This window comes from Pezoporus occidentalis, unplaced genomic scaffold, assembly GCF_034315485.1.
Source record: "Pezoporus occidentalis ecotype Australia unplaced genomic scaffold, CSIRO_AGI_Poc_V1 ctg124, whole genome shotgun sequence".
Taxonomy (NCBI): domain Eukaryota; kingdom Metazoa; phylum Chordata; class Aves; order Psittaciformes; family Psittacidae; genus Pezoporus; species Pezoporus occidentalis.
The window spans coordinates 574,366-590,871 of NW_026913038.1; the positions used below are offsets into that span (position 1 = coordinate 574,366).

General features: G+C 44.0%; 1 protein-coding gene across 3 annotated transcripts in view; it reads left to right on the top strand.

The window, feature by feature from the left end:
• CYFIP2 (cytoplasmic FMR1 interacting protein 2) overlaps window positions 1-15,650 on the top strand; it is a 54,547-nt gene extending 38,897 nt beyond the window's left edge. For all 3 annotated transcript variants that reach the window (XM_062607506.1, XM_062607504.1, XM_062607505.1), the window contains exons 25-31: window positions 1,498-1,588; window positions 2,258-2,388; window positions 5,467-5,539; window positions 6,053-6,147; window positions 10,097-10,335; window positions 10,818-10,965; window positions 11,518-15,650. In XM_062607506.1, coding sequence (XP_062463490.1) covers window positions 1,498-1,588; window positions 2,258-2,388; window positions 5,467-5,539; window positions 6,053-6,147; window positions 10,097-10,335; window positions 10,818-10,965; window positions 11,518-11,685 — 945 coding nt within the window. In that variant the 3' untranslated portion in view covers window positions 11,686-15,650. The remainder of the gene's footprint in view (window positions 1-1,497; window positions 1,589-2,257; window positions 2,389-5,466; window positions 5,540-6,052; window positions 6,148-10,096; window positions 10,336-10,817; window positions 10,966-11,517) is intronic.
• Window positions 15,651-16,506: the final 856 nt, after the last annotated feature.

A 16,506-nucleotide genomic window follows, 5' to 3' on the forward strand; every position in this document is an offset into this window, starting at 1 on the left:
TTGGATGGTCAGCCTGGGTTTTGGGTTCAGGGTGTTTACATCTGGGCACCTTGATGTCCCTTGATTCACACTGAAACACTTGTACTGACAGCTGATTTTCACTGTTGCTGAGGAATCCCACTGATTGCTGTGGGTTGATGGAGTGTTTCCACCAGTGCTGTGATCAGCCACCTACATCTGAGGGTGGTGGAGTTGGCATGCAGCTTTGCTAAAAGCCACTGGGAAGTGATCAGGTGGGACATGGTGCTCACGGTCCCTCAGCACTGCCTGTGCTGCAGTCTGGGACACCTTCAAGACCTGTGCTCATGCTCAGTGATAGCACAAGAGCACTCTATCTCACTGCCTTGTGATACCCTGGAGAGCTGCAGGAAGGCAAAGAGCAGGCAGCAAAACTGATGAAACCAACTTTCTCAGTCTTTATAGGAAATTTCCTGCTATAGACAAGTCCTTATTCAAGCCATACTGTCCATTTCTATCAGGTATTCTGAAGCCAGGCTGCCAATAGCCCAATCTGCTTTCCAGTTCTTTTCTTTTTCAGAAGGAAAATGTGATATCCAGAGTGGAATGATCCCATGTGCTCCCTAAGGGCACTAACAATACCGAGCATTAAGAAGGGAGGAGGAAGTGTGCAAAACCATAGGTTTTCATGTCATGCTTTTCAGCTACAACCCTTGCTTTACTGGAAAGACAATCTTCATTCATTATAAATATCTAAATTCTGGTTTGATGGCAATGATGACATTTTGAACTTGTCTCACAAAGCAATGTAAAACAATGGAAACCTCAAGTGCATATCCAGTCTCCCTACTGTAAAGGACCATAGTCACTGAAGATGTAACTTGTGTCACTTAGTTGAAAATGCTGTAGCCGGTGTGCAAGATCAGACATCATTCAGCACAAAGACAAAGATTTTATGTTTGGGTAAATAGTGTTTAGTGCATAATCCTGCATAATGTATCTCCAGGATGCAGATGTAAAACTCCAAATGACAGCAAGTGCTTTTAACAAAGAAGTATTCTTTTCTCTTTTCTGTATTAGTTCAAAACATCAGATCTTCAGAAACCTGTAAATTCTTGTTTAAATTCCAAGTATCTACTGGTCAGGTGGAAGGAGCGTTTCCTGTTCTGGGGAATGACTCCTATGGCAGCTCTGGTGAAATGTTTTTTTGTGTTAGGAGCACAAGTCCAGCTGGATCTAAGACTGAGCCTTGTTTGGATTTCAGCTGCAAGCAATGCAAACACAGCAGGCTGTATTTTGAAGTCAAAAGTCCATGCAGCTGTGATTGATTATCTGGAAGGAAGCTGTAAAAGCTCTTTAATTCCATACACTCAGTCTGAATTTTATATTTGAGTGAAATCCAAAACAAGCAAGTTCTTGAACTCCAGCTGAAGTTCCATCCTGTACTGTCAGATGTGGACCCGTCCACAACCAGTCTCTTTCAAAGCTAACCCCAGGAGAAGCTATCATTCCAGCTTAACCTCCCTTTGTCTCTGACAGCTACAAGGCACCATCCTGCAGTATGTGAAGACTCTGATTGAAGTAATGCCCAAGATATGCCGCTTGCCAAGACATGAATATGGCTCTCCAGGTGGGTGCCCCAGGTAGATGCTTGAGCAAGAGCTCACCCGTGTGTTGATACAGCATTGAGTCAGGCACACACTAGTAATTAAACAGGGTTTGGCATCTGGCATGCCAGTGCAACATGCAGCCGTGCTTGCTGGGACACACTTTCAGCTGCTTTGCTATTGACACTGGAATAGGTATAGGAAATTTTTCCAGGAAATCTCCTGTTGGAAATCTCCCTTTGACCACGCAGATGGCTGATGAGGGAACGTCTGCCGATAGCTTCTGTTTTGTTTTCAGGATTTTGTAAGCTTTTCTTATTGTGGGTTCACTGATATTTTTCAAAAGCTCTACTTAGTTAACACAGATTTTTTTGCAGCCTGCCATTGAGATGGAATGGGAAACTCTGGCTGGAATACGTCAGCCAGCACCAAAACATCCATTACAGTCTTGAATCTCTTTTTCCTCTGATGAGGAAATCCATGGAGTTCATATGAATTACTCCCTATTTCCCAAGGGTTACTGAAAGCAGGATAAGACACTGCATCCTAGTTCTCCCCAGTGCCAGTCTCCATAAATAAGTTTATCAGTTACAGCTTGCAACTTGTGATTAAGGCACTGGTTGTCATTTTATCCAAGTTATCAAGGGTGATTCTGCTGCCACTGTTCTGATTGCCCTTCCTTGTCTTTTAAGGAATCCTGGAGTTTTTCCACCATCAGCTGAAGGACATCATTGAGTACGCAGAGCTGAAGACTGATGTGTTCCAGAGCCTCAGAGAAGTGGGCAATGCCATTCTCTTCTGCCTCCTTATCGAGCAGGCTCTGGTAAGGCAAAACCCCCTGCACAACAGCTCATACTTGAACTTGCCAGCTCAAGGGTATGTGTGGATGTGGGTTTTCCAACAGAAGAGTTTGGTGAATGTTACTTCACAGCTTCTTGTGTGCTCAGGGTCTCTCCAAGGCTGTGTTACTGGGGTCTGTGGGCATGTCCATGGATGGTGTATTGGCACTTGGTCACTGACATCTGGGACTGCTGGAGGAGAATCTGAATACTGGAAGATCTAGATTTGATTCCTGGACCCAAAGCTGCCCCTTGTTTGTCCTTCTCAGAAATAAAACCAGCTGGAGCTTATTTCTAGATTGTAAGCTCTATGTGGCAGGGATCTGTACTTTTTTACATTCATGTATGTACAGCAAGAAGTAGATTTGAGCCCTTTGCTCTTTTAGGTTGCCAGTGCAATGAAACAAACCTGATTCCAATGGTGATAGGGAATACTGCAATCCAACAGGAAAGAAATCTCAGAAGAGCTGATGATAAATTTCCTCTGACTTATCTTTACTGAAACCTTAGATGAATTGATTTGTAATTGCTCCCTATGTGTTGCTTTTTCTTGTATGGAGCAGACTGTGGCTGCATGCCACACATCTTCTTAGCTTCTAGTTTTTCATGCAATAAATACACTTTATAATGAATCTATCTCACACTTTGGCCTAGAGCTAACTGAGGTGAGTTCCTAACACAATTTTATATTAAAAATGTATATTTGATGTCATAATGGTTTTGACAGGGGTCTTTTTTGAAGTTTTTCCAGCAATATTTCTGGAAGACTTCCCTAGCATAAGATGGGATTTCCAAGCCAACTCAGAAAGTTTTGTTCAGAGCAAAACTAGAAGGAAGTTCAAAGACTCCACGTTTCCAACCATAGAGCACAGAGAAAACTGAAAATCTCTGCATGTTCTCAAAACGGGTATTTCTGCCCTTGCCTTTGCCATTGTAACCCCAGATATAGAGACTTTTAGTTCCAGATAGGATGTATCAAACATATTCAGTGAGCAATAGTTGTGTAAGATTAGCTAGAGAGATGTATATCACCTAGCAGCTTGGCTTTATTTTATAGAATGACCAGAGTTGGCAGCTATATCCTGGCAGTTTCTGTTCCCTTTGTGGCTTCGTCACTGCTTTCTGCTGTTCTCAATGTTGGATTTTATGCTGGATGTACTGCGTTTGCCTTTTCCCTCCCATCTTTAAAAGGACACTTAAGGGACACATGGTGGATTCTGTTAGAAATCCTTCATTTCAGTGCAGAAATGTTCCTGCAGTCCCAGGAGCTGTATTTCAGCAGGGCACTGGCATTTTAGAATGGCAGAAAATAAAGAAAAGAAGATGGTGAGAATTTGGGGTCCCTTTAGGAAGGTTGCCCATCAAAGTCCACTTCTGCCCACTTTCCATGCAAGCCAAAAAGTCTCTCCCTCTCCAATCCCCTGTTTTCCACACAGGAATAGACTAAGAATATAAAGCCATTTTGCACGCAGTGGGCACCGGTTCTCACTCACTGGAAGATGTCAGATGTGTAGAGCTATCACATTAAAAGGTTTTCCCTCTAATGGAGCTCTTATGCAGCAGAAGCAGTTGCTTTTACAGTGTGGTTATCTTCATAGCTGTCAGAATGATCTAAGGCTGGTGGCATTTGCTGGCAGAGACTGCTCTAGTGAAGATGTGCGGTCTGCTGCTGTCTACCCCCCTTTTCCTGTTTAAATCTGAGGAATGAGGGGTTGCTTGGGACTAAATTTCTAAGCAGAATTCTAGGTAACAGGTGTTGGCAAGGAGTTGTATTTATAACATGACTAATTTTAGGATAGATACCAGGTGAATGCAGGCTGCAAATGGTGAAAATACTCTCTTTATCAGAGAGAAACAGCAGTGAAAAAGCATTTGCCTAGGAACAAATAGTGTTTTGCAAACAAAATAACCAAGGTGACAGGCACAGTCTGTTAGCATCAGCATCTTTCTGCCCACAGAGGGACCCCGATCTGCTCCTGTCCCTCCAGCACTGTGTCACAAACTGCACTCCCACAAACTTGCTCTCATTCCAGCATCCATGTGCCAGTACAGCCTCCTGCAGCTCCATGCTACACTGTCCTCTCCCTCTTGGCTGGAAGGTCGGGTATCCACCCGTGCATCTCAAACAGACCCAGCCGAGTCATTCCATTGGGCCCCTAAATATCTTTGCTCTGCTGTCATGACCTGCTTTCAGGTGTGTCTACATCTCTACAATAAGCACAGAACTTGAAGCATGTCCTAGAACTGGACTTCTGCAGGAGCAAACTAATGCCTTGTCGTGACGCAATGCCTCTGTGTTAAACAGCTTTGGTTTCCTTGCTGCTGTTTCCCATTGCAGACTCGTATACAGTGTATTGTCGGCCATCGCTCCTCAGTCTCCACCTGCCTATTTCTAGGTTTCTCCTTCTTGTGCATCTGTGTTTGGGATTATTTTTTCTCAAGTGCATCGGCTTGCGTTCTCTTAGGTGGCATCTCATGATGTTATTCCTCTCTGGACTTCTGTATTACTCTGTATTAGCCCTGGTGACTATGCCACTGGGATTGTGGTCTGATATCCCTAGCTGAGAACGTTCTATTACCAACCAAATAATTTCAGACCAACTCATTATATACCTATTTGCAATAGAGCCATGCATTGGTGTATTTTACATGTACACATCCTAAAATGACTAAGTCAAAGGGTAATTTCCATCTGGGCACTCTATGTAAAGACAAACAGCAGGAAGCTATCAGGGTAAGATGAAACCAAAACCTCTGTGTTCTTTATGCCCTCTTATTTGCAGTGTTAGTAAATGGGGCAGAAAATAAATACAGATCTCTGGCCTTGTACAGGCAGGAAGTAGCTTCTTTAAGTTAAGGAAACTTCCTGGTTGAAGTTGAGAGGTATTTCTTCCAGTTTTAGTTCATTTAGGTTAAACTGTTGGAGTTACTACTGAGCTGGGTTGGATTTGAATAGGTGCTGTAGTATGAATTGTTGTGGTGTTGCCCAGGCCCCTGAGCCCTACACTCAACCCCTGTAGGTATTTTTTAACTTACTTTATCTTTCTTTCTTCCTGCCTCAGTCCCAGGAAGAAGTTTGTGATTTGCTGCATGCTGCTCCCTTCCAAAATATTTTGCCCAGGGTCTACATCAAAGGTAAGAAGCTGAGAGGGAAGCAGTGGACAGACTCAGAGGTCTCTGCCCAGAAGCTGTTTCTCTCCCATTTCTGTTGAGGATTACTTCTGGCCCTGCTTCCCCCTCGAAAGAGATCAGTGGATACAGCTAAAAGTCAGGTGGAAACAAATGCCAAGGGTGCATTTTCCATAGACTAGTTACAGACTGAAACCTTAGTTAGCCTGGGGGTTCCCTTAAGGTTTCAAAGCCATTTCACAGCCTCTTTGAAGAATGACAGCATGAAATGTCCATCTCAACAGGAGCGATCAGTAACAGGGCCGTGCTTTTGGACATGTTTGGTAAAGCTGCTGCTGAGACTGCAATCGCACATCCCTCCCTTCTCTGCATCACTGGTCCCCTCATTTGCTGTCGGTTTGGCTCACTGATCCAAAGTCTCATTGGATGGTTGCTGGGGGGCAGCTCTGAGCAAACTCGGCGGAAATTGCGGGTCTCCACTTCCTCCTCTCATTTCACTGTTTGCTGCTCGCTTGACAGAAGGAGAACGCTTGGAGGTGCGCATGAAGCGTCTCGAAGCCAAGTATGCCCCACTTCACCTGGTTCCCTTAATAGAGAGGCTGGGCACTCCGCAGGTAAGGATCTCATTGAAAGGGATGGCTGTTGAAAACTCGTAGCAGTCCCCACGTGGCCTGTTTGGCCTTGGGAAAATGATCCTTTTTTTCCTGTCTTTTTTTTTCATTTTTTCTTTTTTTTTTTTTTCAAAAACTTCAATTGAACGACAAAATCACAATCCTTGCCCTAGCAGACACTTTGAAGGGAAATTGGTGAGCGGGTCCAGAGATGGTGTATGGCTGCCTCCAGTATGGAGGGCTGGTGGGGAGCTTAAGGCAAGCATGCTAAGAAGTCAGCTCTGAATAAGAGTAACTCTGAAAATCTCTTCTTCTCCATTTTAAAAAGGTGGAGAATTGCTGGGATGGTTTGAGGGGAAACTCCACAGGGCTGTCCCTGACTTAATCCATTGCCATCACTTTTGGGGATCCCATTTTAGGGCTGCAGTGTGATCCATTTTTAAGCTCATCCCTGTCAAGGAATACATCTGAGAATGGTTTCCCTCCTAGCACATGCTTAGAGCTTCCGCACATGCTTAAAATTATGGCTCCATTTAAGTGTCTTCTTAAGGTGGGTCTCAGCTTGGAAGAGATCTCTTGAGCAGATACTGAGTACTGTTAAAAATATCTCTATAGATAGATCAATGTAGTAAGCAAAATTTAAGCTCCATGGATATCAGTAACCAAACTTCCACTGCCTACTTAGTGGGGTTGATGGAATCAAAATCATTCGAAGTATTAAATGATTCAAACACCCCTTTTCTGTAATGTACTGCCAAGGGAATAGAACAAACACTCAATTGTATGAGGTGACAGATGTATGGCAGGCAGAAAGTGGATGGTTTTCCTTGTTTTTCAGATAGATCAAGGACATTTTGAGCTTTGCTTCATTGGAAATTATATGAAACAAAGAAATTGGCTGGATAACTGAGGGCTTTGTTTTACTTAGTGGACGCTCCTCTCGCTTCCCGTTGACTTCCTTTTAAAGGAGACACTCGAGAAAAAGAATTCAGCTCTGTGTTTTTGTGTCTTTGTGTTGGTCTTTCTCTCTCTCCTTCTTTCCATGCAAAATCATCATTAAAATCTGCTATTAGAGTCCACTCGTTGCTTATCCCTGCCACAATTATAATGGTGATGAAAACAAAGGGATTTTATGTCCTGCTAGAAATGAATTTTTCTGTAAACTGTTCCCATATCCATCACACAGGTACAGTTGAGTACCAGGTCTTTTTTTGAGCTCAGATGTAAATTAACACAATGGTCCCTTTCTACAGATGCCTTCATAGCTTCTAAGCTTGCTCCTTATGCAGTTTTGGACATGCATTTTGGAATTGCAGTTTTGGACACAGGCCATACAGGATTTTTTCCTGCAGAATTCCTAAGTGCCTTTTAGCAATTGTCCAGAATCTGAGCAGAACTTGCCTGCTAGATGCCTCTCCATAAAGGTGGCCCTATGTAACTACATGCTGTGAAGGGGCTGAGTCAGAAGCTGCTGCATTTATTGGGGGTCTGCCAGTCTTTGGGTATGATTCTTGCCAGGTAACAAGCTGTAAATGAGGTGTTGCACAGCTGGATTTGTGCAATTGCAGGAAAACTGTCAGTGTTTCTTGTAAATAATTATTTTCCATTGGGATTCCAGAAGCAGCTGTTTGGTAGGTGATTAATAAAGAACCAGGGGGGTGAAAGTGGTTCCTTAAAGGAATCCTTTCCTTTTTAATGCTGGTCATAGGGTTATTTAGTAAAGAGTTTTCTAAAGTGCTTGATCAGTCTGATTTTTTACTGGAAGTAAATGGGAGCCTTTCCTTTTGAAGACAGAGGGAATAATTGAGCCAGCACAGCAGCAGCCTTTGACAATTTATCCTGAGGGCATCCTTCCTCTCCTGATCAGAGGAATCAGTGGGACCCCAGACTGTAAGGCAGATCTGGCCACAAGACTAATAGCTCTCCAGCTGCCTTCACCGAGTTAGGTATAAGTAGTATAGTTCTGTATCAAAGACTGGTCCTATGGTGATGAATTTTAGAACCAAATTATGTCTGTGAATGTGCATAACTGAGGGGCATTAAATCCTTTGGAAGCCAAATACATCCCTTTCTAGATCATGATTTCTTAAGAAACAGTATACTGAGATCACTGGACTAGTTTGTTGCCAAAAGTATCTGTTCTATCACTATATCTTAGCAAACAGTAATGCTAACACCTAATTTATATTTGAAATAGCTTTACTTCTACTGTGTCTCCATTTTGCTATCATAGACTAGTGTGTGCAGGTACTAATCTGTACCTGTAAGAGCTTGGAGCAGGTGAGGAGAGAGAAAATGTACAGCCTTTAGCTATAAAAACAAGCTGGATAAAATCTTTATTTGCCAAGCAAACATGTGCAAGTGTGTGCCATAAAACTGGTGATACCATTCCTCTGTTTAACAGACCTGGGGATCCCAGGCCCAACCTGGCCTCTACACAGCAATACAGCTTTCCCTTGATATTTGCTATTAGTTGAACATTAATTGATCAGAGGTTCCCAGAATGTCCTTGTAATGGACAAGCAGGAATGGTAATGCTCCTAATTTCAATAGCCACCAAACTAAGAATGCTTCAGGTTACTGCCAGCATAAACTAATAGTCAGGAAAGGGGATGTGCAGGATGTTCCTGTCTCTTTAGCATAGAATAGAGACAACCCAAGTAAACCCAGCATAATTCATGTTCCTAATGTCTGGCCAGGACACGTGCCTGCCTGTTGCACCAGATGCTCTGAGCCCCCATGCTGATTCTGATCGGGGTGATGTTTTTATAGGCATTACAGGGACAGCTGGAAATGGAGCAAATGCTTAAAAACTACTTAAAGCTCCAGGAAGTCCTCTGGGACAGGCAGGGGGTTGGTAAATGTCACGCTTGCTCTGCATGCCTCTCAGAGTGGTGAGAGGGATAGAAGGCTCTGATGGTGGGGCCAGGGCTCCATGGCAGCCGCTCATCTGCTGGGGTGAGCATGGCAGAGGCAGAGCCTCCCACAGCCACGGGCATGACTCTTAAGAGCACTCAGCTACCATTTCCCGTGTCATTTTTGGCAGTGCTGCCCAGAGGAGTCAGTAATGCTGCTGGAAATGGCAAGAAATGGGCAGCTAAGAGGAGCAACCTCTTAGCTTGCACTCCAGCCCCACTCAGGGGGCTCAGTGGGCTTGGTATTCCCATGCTGGGGAGAGGCCCAGCTTCCTTATTGACAGTCCCCCTTTTGTTTTTCCCTCTGGGGGAGCAATGGGGCTGAAGTCAATCCTCTTTTAATTCTCCTCTAGTGTAAAAGCCAAATTAATTCCATCCAATTGAGCCATTCTACATTTGTACATGTAAATCTGAGGGGGGATGGCAGAGAAATTCTCCACATGTGTAAAGCTTTCACATGTGTAAAAGAGTATTTGACTTTCTTATAAACCACAGGTTTTCCAGTATTAAGGTTCTGGTGGCTTCTCATCTTCCTCGGAGCTATTTAACCCTAACTACAAAGGAAATGAAGAAAGCCATAGGCTATCTGCATGTTAAAGAGATGATGGCAATGTCCTGGGAAGCAAAATGTCCCTGCTCTCTCCTGTTTTATTTTCATAATCTGCAGAAATCATGAAATTAAACCCAGCATCCCTAAGTAGCACTGATAGAACAGCGTGCTAGCAGAATTAAGGATCAGTATTTCTGGTCAGAGCTCTGCCTTCAACTCCTGTTTTCTGATGTACAGAGTTATTTCAAAAGATACTGAGGTTGGTGAAATATAACTGAGCACAATATTAAGTCTTCTTCCATTTGAGGGATGAGTATTCTCTGGTAGGAAGTGCCGTGGCAGCAGCCATCAGAGGTAAGGTTGGACCTTGCATAGGATGTGTGTTAACCTTGAAAGAGTCAGGGAGACTGGGAAGTGTTAAATCCAGCGAGAGGGTCTGTCTGTATTGCGTCTTCACTTCTGTTTCTTTGGTTCTCCTCCTCCTCAGCAAATAGCCATTGCCCGGGAGGGTGACCTGCTGACCAAGGAGCGGTTATGCTGTGGGCTCTCCATGTTCGAGGTGATCCTCACACGAATTAGGAGCTACCTGCAGGACCCCATCTGGCGCGGGCCACCCCCGACGAACGGGGTCATGCACGTGGATGAGTGCGTGGAGTTTCACCGGCTCTGGAGCGCCATGCAGTTTGTGTACTGCATCCCCGTGGGCACCAACGAGTTCACTGCAGAGTGAGTGTCAAGCAAGTGTCAGCAGGTCCCCTGGGTGCCCTCAGCTGCAGCGATAGCTTCAGCCAGTGTAGAGGTAGAGGGGGGAATGTGGGTCCTTGATGAAAGGACTTTGTTGTGCATGGACATAAAGAGATGCCCAGAGAGGTTTCTGTCTGAACAGCTGGTGAAAAGAGGAAAGCAAAGGGACGTGCCCAAGGGAACATGGAGAAGGAGGAGGGTTGATGGGCCAGCAACCCAAGCCAGAGGTTAGGACTTCATCTATCTTGTCCTGTGATGCACCCTGCACAGCCTGGCCCTGGTGTAATTCTGCTTATCTCCTGAGTTAATTTTCTCTAGCTGTATTTATACTTGTTAGGAGTAGGACTGAATCTGATTTCCCTAGGAATTCACCAAGGGAAGTTCCTGGTGCCGTGGTAGGAATTCTGTCACCTGATTCTATCCTGTCATCTCTCCTCACCCAATCAACCCTGTCCTCCTTCCAGGCAGTGCTTTGGAGATGGTCTGAACTGGGCAGGTTGCTCTATCATTGTTCTCCTTGGACAGCAACGGCGCTTTGACCTCTTTGACTTCTGCTACCACCTGCTGAAGGTGCAGAGGCAGGACGGGAAGGATGAAATCATCAAAAACGTGGTAAGTTGAAGGGTGAGGTCCCAAAGGACCTGAACCCCCACACTTCTCTATCTTGCTTTCTCCAGACTCACGAATTACAACCATGGCCGGTGTTAACCTTATTCATACTGGACATACTCACTGTGAGATTTCCATCTGCAGTCTCAGCAGAGAGGCCAAGGTTTTAATTGCCTTGACAATCAAATCTTTTTTCTCCCAGAGCTTTTCCCTTCTTCCTGGGGTTAGGAAGCTGGAGCTGAGAAGCTGGCATTTCCAGGAACCATCCTGTGATCTCAGTGGCTCTATCAATACGCAGCTGGGAGTCTAGACGTTAGAACAGTTAACTTAAGGACCACTCACTGACCTTGTTAATGCTCTGCCTTGCATCATGAAACCCTATAATGAAGTGAGTCACTGGTCCCTAGGAGGTGCTAAGTGAACTGTAGCACGTGTTACAGCAGCTTTGCTTTAGCAGAGGTTTCCAGCAGCAGCACAGTTACTGGTACTTTCTAGCTGGTCGGATGACATAAAACGCTCTTCATGTACTGTTTTTCTCCCTCTCCATCCCTCCAGCCCTTGAAGAAGATGGCTGACAGGATCAGGAAGTATCAGATCCTGAACAACGAGATCTTTGCCATCCTGAACAAGTACATGAAGTCTGTGGAAACAGACAGTTCCACAGTGGAGCACGTGCGCTGCTTCCAGCCCCCCATCCACCAGTCGCTGGCCACTACCTGCTAGTGCGGACACTGACCCTGCGCAGGTTGGGAAGGGAGAAAGGACTGAACCCAGAATGGCTGGGAGAGGTAAAGATGGTGTGAGACGTGGCAACAAAGACTGGGTGTGCCTACCACACACGAGGATGCATCTTCCCATCTCGTCCCGTTTGAGTGCATGTTCTTCTGTACCATCCCTGTGATCGGTTTTACTTGTAGCTTTCAGACTTGGGGGTGGGTGGGGGTGGGTGGGCAAAATGTGCTTTTCTTCCATGAAGTGGTCCAGTTTTTCCCTGTGATTCATCCAATCGAACGCATCACTCTGAAGCCATATTGCAGCCCCAAACATGGGGACCTTGGTGGAAGAGCTCCATGCTTCCACAGCACTGGAAGCCCACTCCCACCGGAGAAGCAATGGGGCAATTCAGCACCCCCAAAGGACATGTGGAGCAGGAGGATCTGAAGACAAGCCCCTGATTCACTCTGTAAGAGGAAGAAGGGATGAAAGCAGGATTGTCACCTGTGGCAGCACCCTGAGAATCAAGTGATGGGCACAGAGGAGCTGGTCTCAGATGGCTGCATGCCCCAGGCTGGGGCTAGCTTCATGCTCTCTGCCGTGTTGTTGGCCTTCCTCCCATCCATAAAAGGGAGCTTTGGCATGTGGTTTTCAGAATAGCAATGGTGTAGTCACCATATAGCTCCTCAGCCTTCAGAGAGCTGGGGAAAGAGAAAATAGCCTGGCTTTTCCCTGCTGTGGAACATCCACTTATTTTAATGCAAAGGGTTCTCCCCAAAGACACATCTTCCGTGGACTAAACAAGATTTCTTGCAGACTACAGAAGAGGCTGCATTCATGTGAATGTGCTCTTGAACATATTAATTTGGGTGGAAATAATTACTGGTCCTGACAGGAGGCAGGTTTTGTTACCTCGAACATACATGATCTTTGGCCAAGGATGAGAGCTGGGGTGTGTAATTTGTGTATGTTTTGGGATACTATTTTCACTTGGTTTAGACAAATTCCTAGCGGCAGAGTGACCAAATATCTTGCTTCAGAGGATGGTGACTATCAGCAGGGCTTAGGAAACTTCCCATCACTCAGAAATTGTGATTGTTTAGAAGAGGTGAAATATAGGATAAGCGTTAAAAAATACCCAGAAATTTCCAGGTTTAAAGGGAGGGAACACTGGAGTCTGCTTCCTTTTCTCACTCAGCTAATCTAAGATCCCTGGATGTTGAGAACAGATTCAGTAGGGACTTCAAGGAGGATTTTGTAACTCATGGTCTTCCCTGCTTTCCTTCAGTAGTATCATTGAAGTGATACAAAAGCTTGTGCTTGAAGTTAAAGGAGATCAAACCACACACTCCAAGAGGAAATGATGCTAGCCTCACCACTGCGGTGTTTTAATTTCTCAGCTTTAGCCAGGCCACAGCAGATAATTGCTGTTACAGAGCACAGATGTGACAATATATATTCCTTTCATGCATTTCATCGTGCCTTGTAAGCTGTGTGCTGTTACAAGTGTTAAAAAGGCAGAGCCTGGGTATTTATTCTCTCAGAGGGAACATAGAATTAATTATTAGAAATGTCCCAGCTGGAATATTTTTGTCTTCCAGCAAACTACAATAAGCAAGAGGAGATCTTGCTGGGTGGGATGAATTTGTTCTTGAGATGCTCACCACCTACTCCCTTGATAATCAATAAATGTCCTACACATGAAAAGTGCTGGACATTTTCACACCTGGAGTCTCCTTTAATTATCAAGACAGACATTTAAACCGCAGGGAGGTAATTGTAGAGCACACTAGCCTGAAAGCAGAGTGAAGTCTCAAGAAACATGGCTGAAACATTTAGTGGCAGGGGAGGACCCAGCTCAGCAAAGCAAGTTGTTTCCTCCGTATCATGAGGAAGAGCAGCAGAAGAGCATCTGGGACTCAATAACACTGCAGGGCTCTCACTCTCTACTCTTCTGCTAAGGACATCAGTTCTGGTTTTCCATCATATTCCAACAGTTATACACTACTGGAGTGAGGGTATCTACAAATACGTATTTTTAAAAGGAAGAGGAGGATCAAGCACTTTATTTTTTGTGGAAAACAAGATACGAGGAAGAGAGATCCAACCAAGAGCCTATTTTTCCTGACCTAAATAGCAAGTGCTTGTTATTTTGGTATGAAAGTGTTGCTGAAAAGGTCGCACAAATCCCTGTCTGGCTCTCGGAGCCACCTCTGGGCACAGCACAAATAAAATGTCCTGCTGCATCTGACATGTTATGGGATGTTGGAGTCTTCTCAGAAACCAGCATGAACAAGAAGTTGCTACAGAAGGATAAACTGTACCACACAGCCCAGTCTCAGCTACCGACACAGAGAGGGATATAGTAAGGTGAATTTAAACGCCTGTTTTCATCTGTTTAGGTCTGGAGTGAGTCATGAGATATTTTACCTAAATATGAATACCACTTTCCATTCTTTTGCAGTAGTTTTGCCATAAGAATTCTCTGAAACCCTGCAAAACACAGTTGCATGTACCTGAAAGAACAGGTAGATGAAATCTATTTGTTGCCTTCAGATTTGCTGGCAAAAACGTAAAATCCCTTCAGATTCCAAAGGATTAAATATTTTGAGCAAAACATCCAAAGTACATGAACAAAATGTAAAGTAGTTTTTACTGTAGAGCGTATGCAGATGTTTTGCTTTGTTGCTCAAGTAGAATGAGATACCAGCTAGGAAAAATCTTGTGGTCTTCATTTCTGAGATTTGATGTAACTGTCCATTTATTATCTAAAGGATGCAAGTAGTCTTCAGCTTCAGTTCGCTGACTCTCCTTGACTGTGTATGAAAAAGAGGTCCAGGCTTAGGCCTTTAAAGAGCTCCACGAAAATTGACTTTTTTTCCTACTATCCTTCTTAAATGTTGTAATTGTTAATGGAAATAGGAAGCAAATTTATAGCAATAGGGCTAAATAGTAACAGATTGCCATGGGGTTGGGCATATTCTCCACACTTGCAGACTGCCTGCCAAGTTTGGGTGTCTTTCTTGCAGATATGCTCTAATCCTGTAGTTTTCATCCTTTCCTAATCTGCAGACACCTAACTTATTTTTCCTAGGGAAATATGGACCCCTGTCTGGGTACTTTAAGTCCATTGACTGTGGGACTGCTTTTTCACCTGTTTTTGACTTCTTACTCTGAAGTAGTCTGCAAACTCCCCAGGATTTACCAGCCACCACTTAGAAGGCCTATTTCAAAGACAAGTTGTTGGCTCTGTCCAGGAAGTACAGAGGGAAGAAGGGATGGCCTGTGTCATGAATGAAGTCAGACTAGGTTATTTTAATGTTCCCTCCAGCTTTGACATTACAAAATGTGACTATTGTCAGTGCACATGCCTTTCTTGGATGATGCTGCACTTGACTTTCAATGATACAATAGAAAGGGGAAGCAAACTAGTTCAAGCTCAGCACTTCAGTGATTTTCCTTTTAGTCTCTGACAGCACTTATTAGCATTGAACAACATGTTAGTCCTAATTCTCCTGCATTACTCCAGTCCAGTAGGTTTATGTGTGTTCGAGAACAAAAGAAAATTGAAGATGTAAAAATAAACCCCAAGAAAATATTCTCAAAACCTGTTGTCAGATGTACCAATATTTGTATGAAAAAGCTGCTTGAGTTATTTTGTACAATGAATTTTATTTATGGTGAGGTATATTTACGCTCGTGAGCTGATAAGGTGTTAAATTTCTGATCCATATTTGCTATGCAGCTGAAGAAGATATTTTGGTTTTGTATTATTACTTTTTGCTGTTGTTCTAAAAATTCAGCCAACAGAAGCTTCCGTCTCCATTAGAAATGCTTCTGCAAGAGTCAAGCATCTGGTACATGGTGATATGTCCCTTAACACAGCAACCACCAGTGTGTACAACAAATGTGGGATGACTTTTGTGATGAAGAGAAATAAAAATTGGGCTCATTCGTGAAATGGGCAGACTTTACCCTGTGGTGTCATCACTGTTGTGGTAACTGTTATTTGGGGAGAGCCTCCAATTGCACTTGACACACACAGAAAAGCCAAGAGGAATACCAGCAGCATTTTGTTGATATAAAGGTTGAGGTTTTTCCACAGGGGAAAAAAAAACATGAAGGTTTGTGGCCAACATCAAAGCAAACAAATTTTCCTATCCCAAAGCTAACAATTTCTGATAAAAACGTCCTTCCACAGGAAATTTTCATTTGAAAATTTTAGTGTAAGAGGGCTGGGGGAGGGAAAAGTACATAATTATAAATAATAGAATTTGACAGGCCCTACTCAAAGCTAAACTGGGGAGCTAATTTCCTCTCACTACCACAGACCTGTCAACTCAAAAAAGGGACTTTTATTCCAGGAGACTCTCCTTGCTATTTTTCTCCAAATTTCCATATAAAACAATTCTTAGGTTTGTGTTAAAAGCATCTGAGGAGCACCCATGTTTGTTGACTGGAGAAGGAGCAGTGGGAATTGAGGGGAAGAGATATCCTGGGAGCTGTGGAATTGGGGTGAAGGAACTGATGTGGATCTATGCGACCAGGAGCACTTTTGCTTCATCAGCTCTAGGCAGAACAGTGTGATTGATGTTCCCTTTCATGTCTTCTTCCCAAGGTTTCCCTGTGGGAACACTTCCTAGGAATAAAAATGCAATGATTCTTCACATGAAATGGGAAGTGAACTTTACACCATGACCACACAACTTTGTTGATCTTTCTGATGTCCTTTAAGTCACGGCACACCTGATGTGCCTGCAGCTCTGTGTGAACATGCTGCTGTGGAGGACTGTTTGCCCAAGGGCTGAAAGTTGCCCAATGTTTACCGAT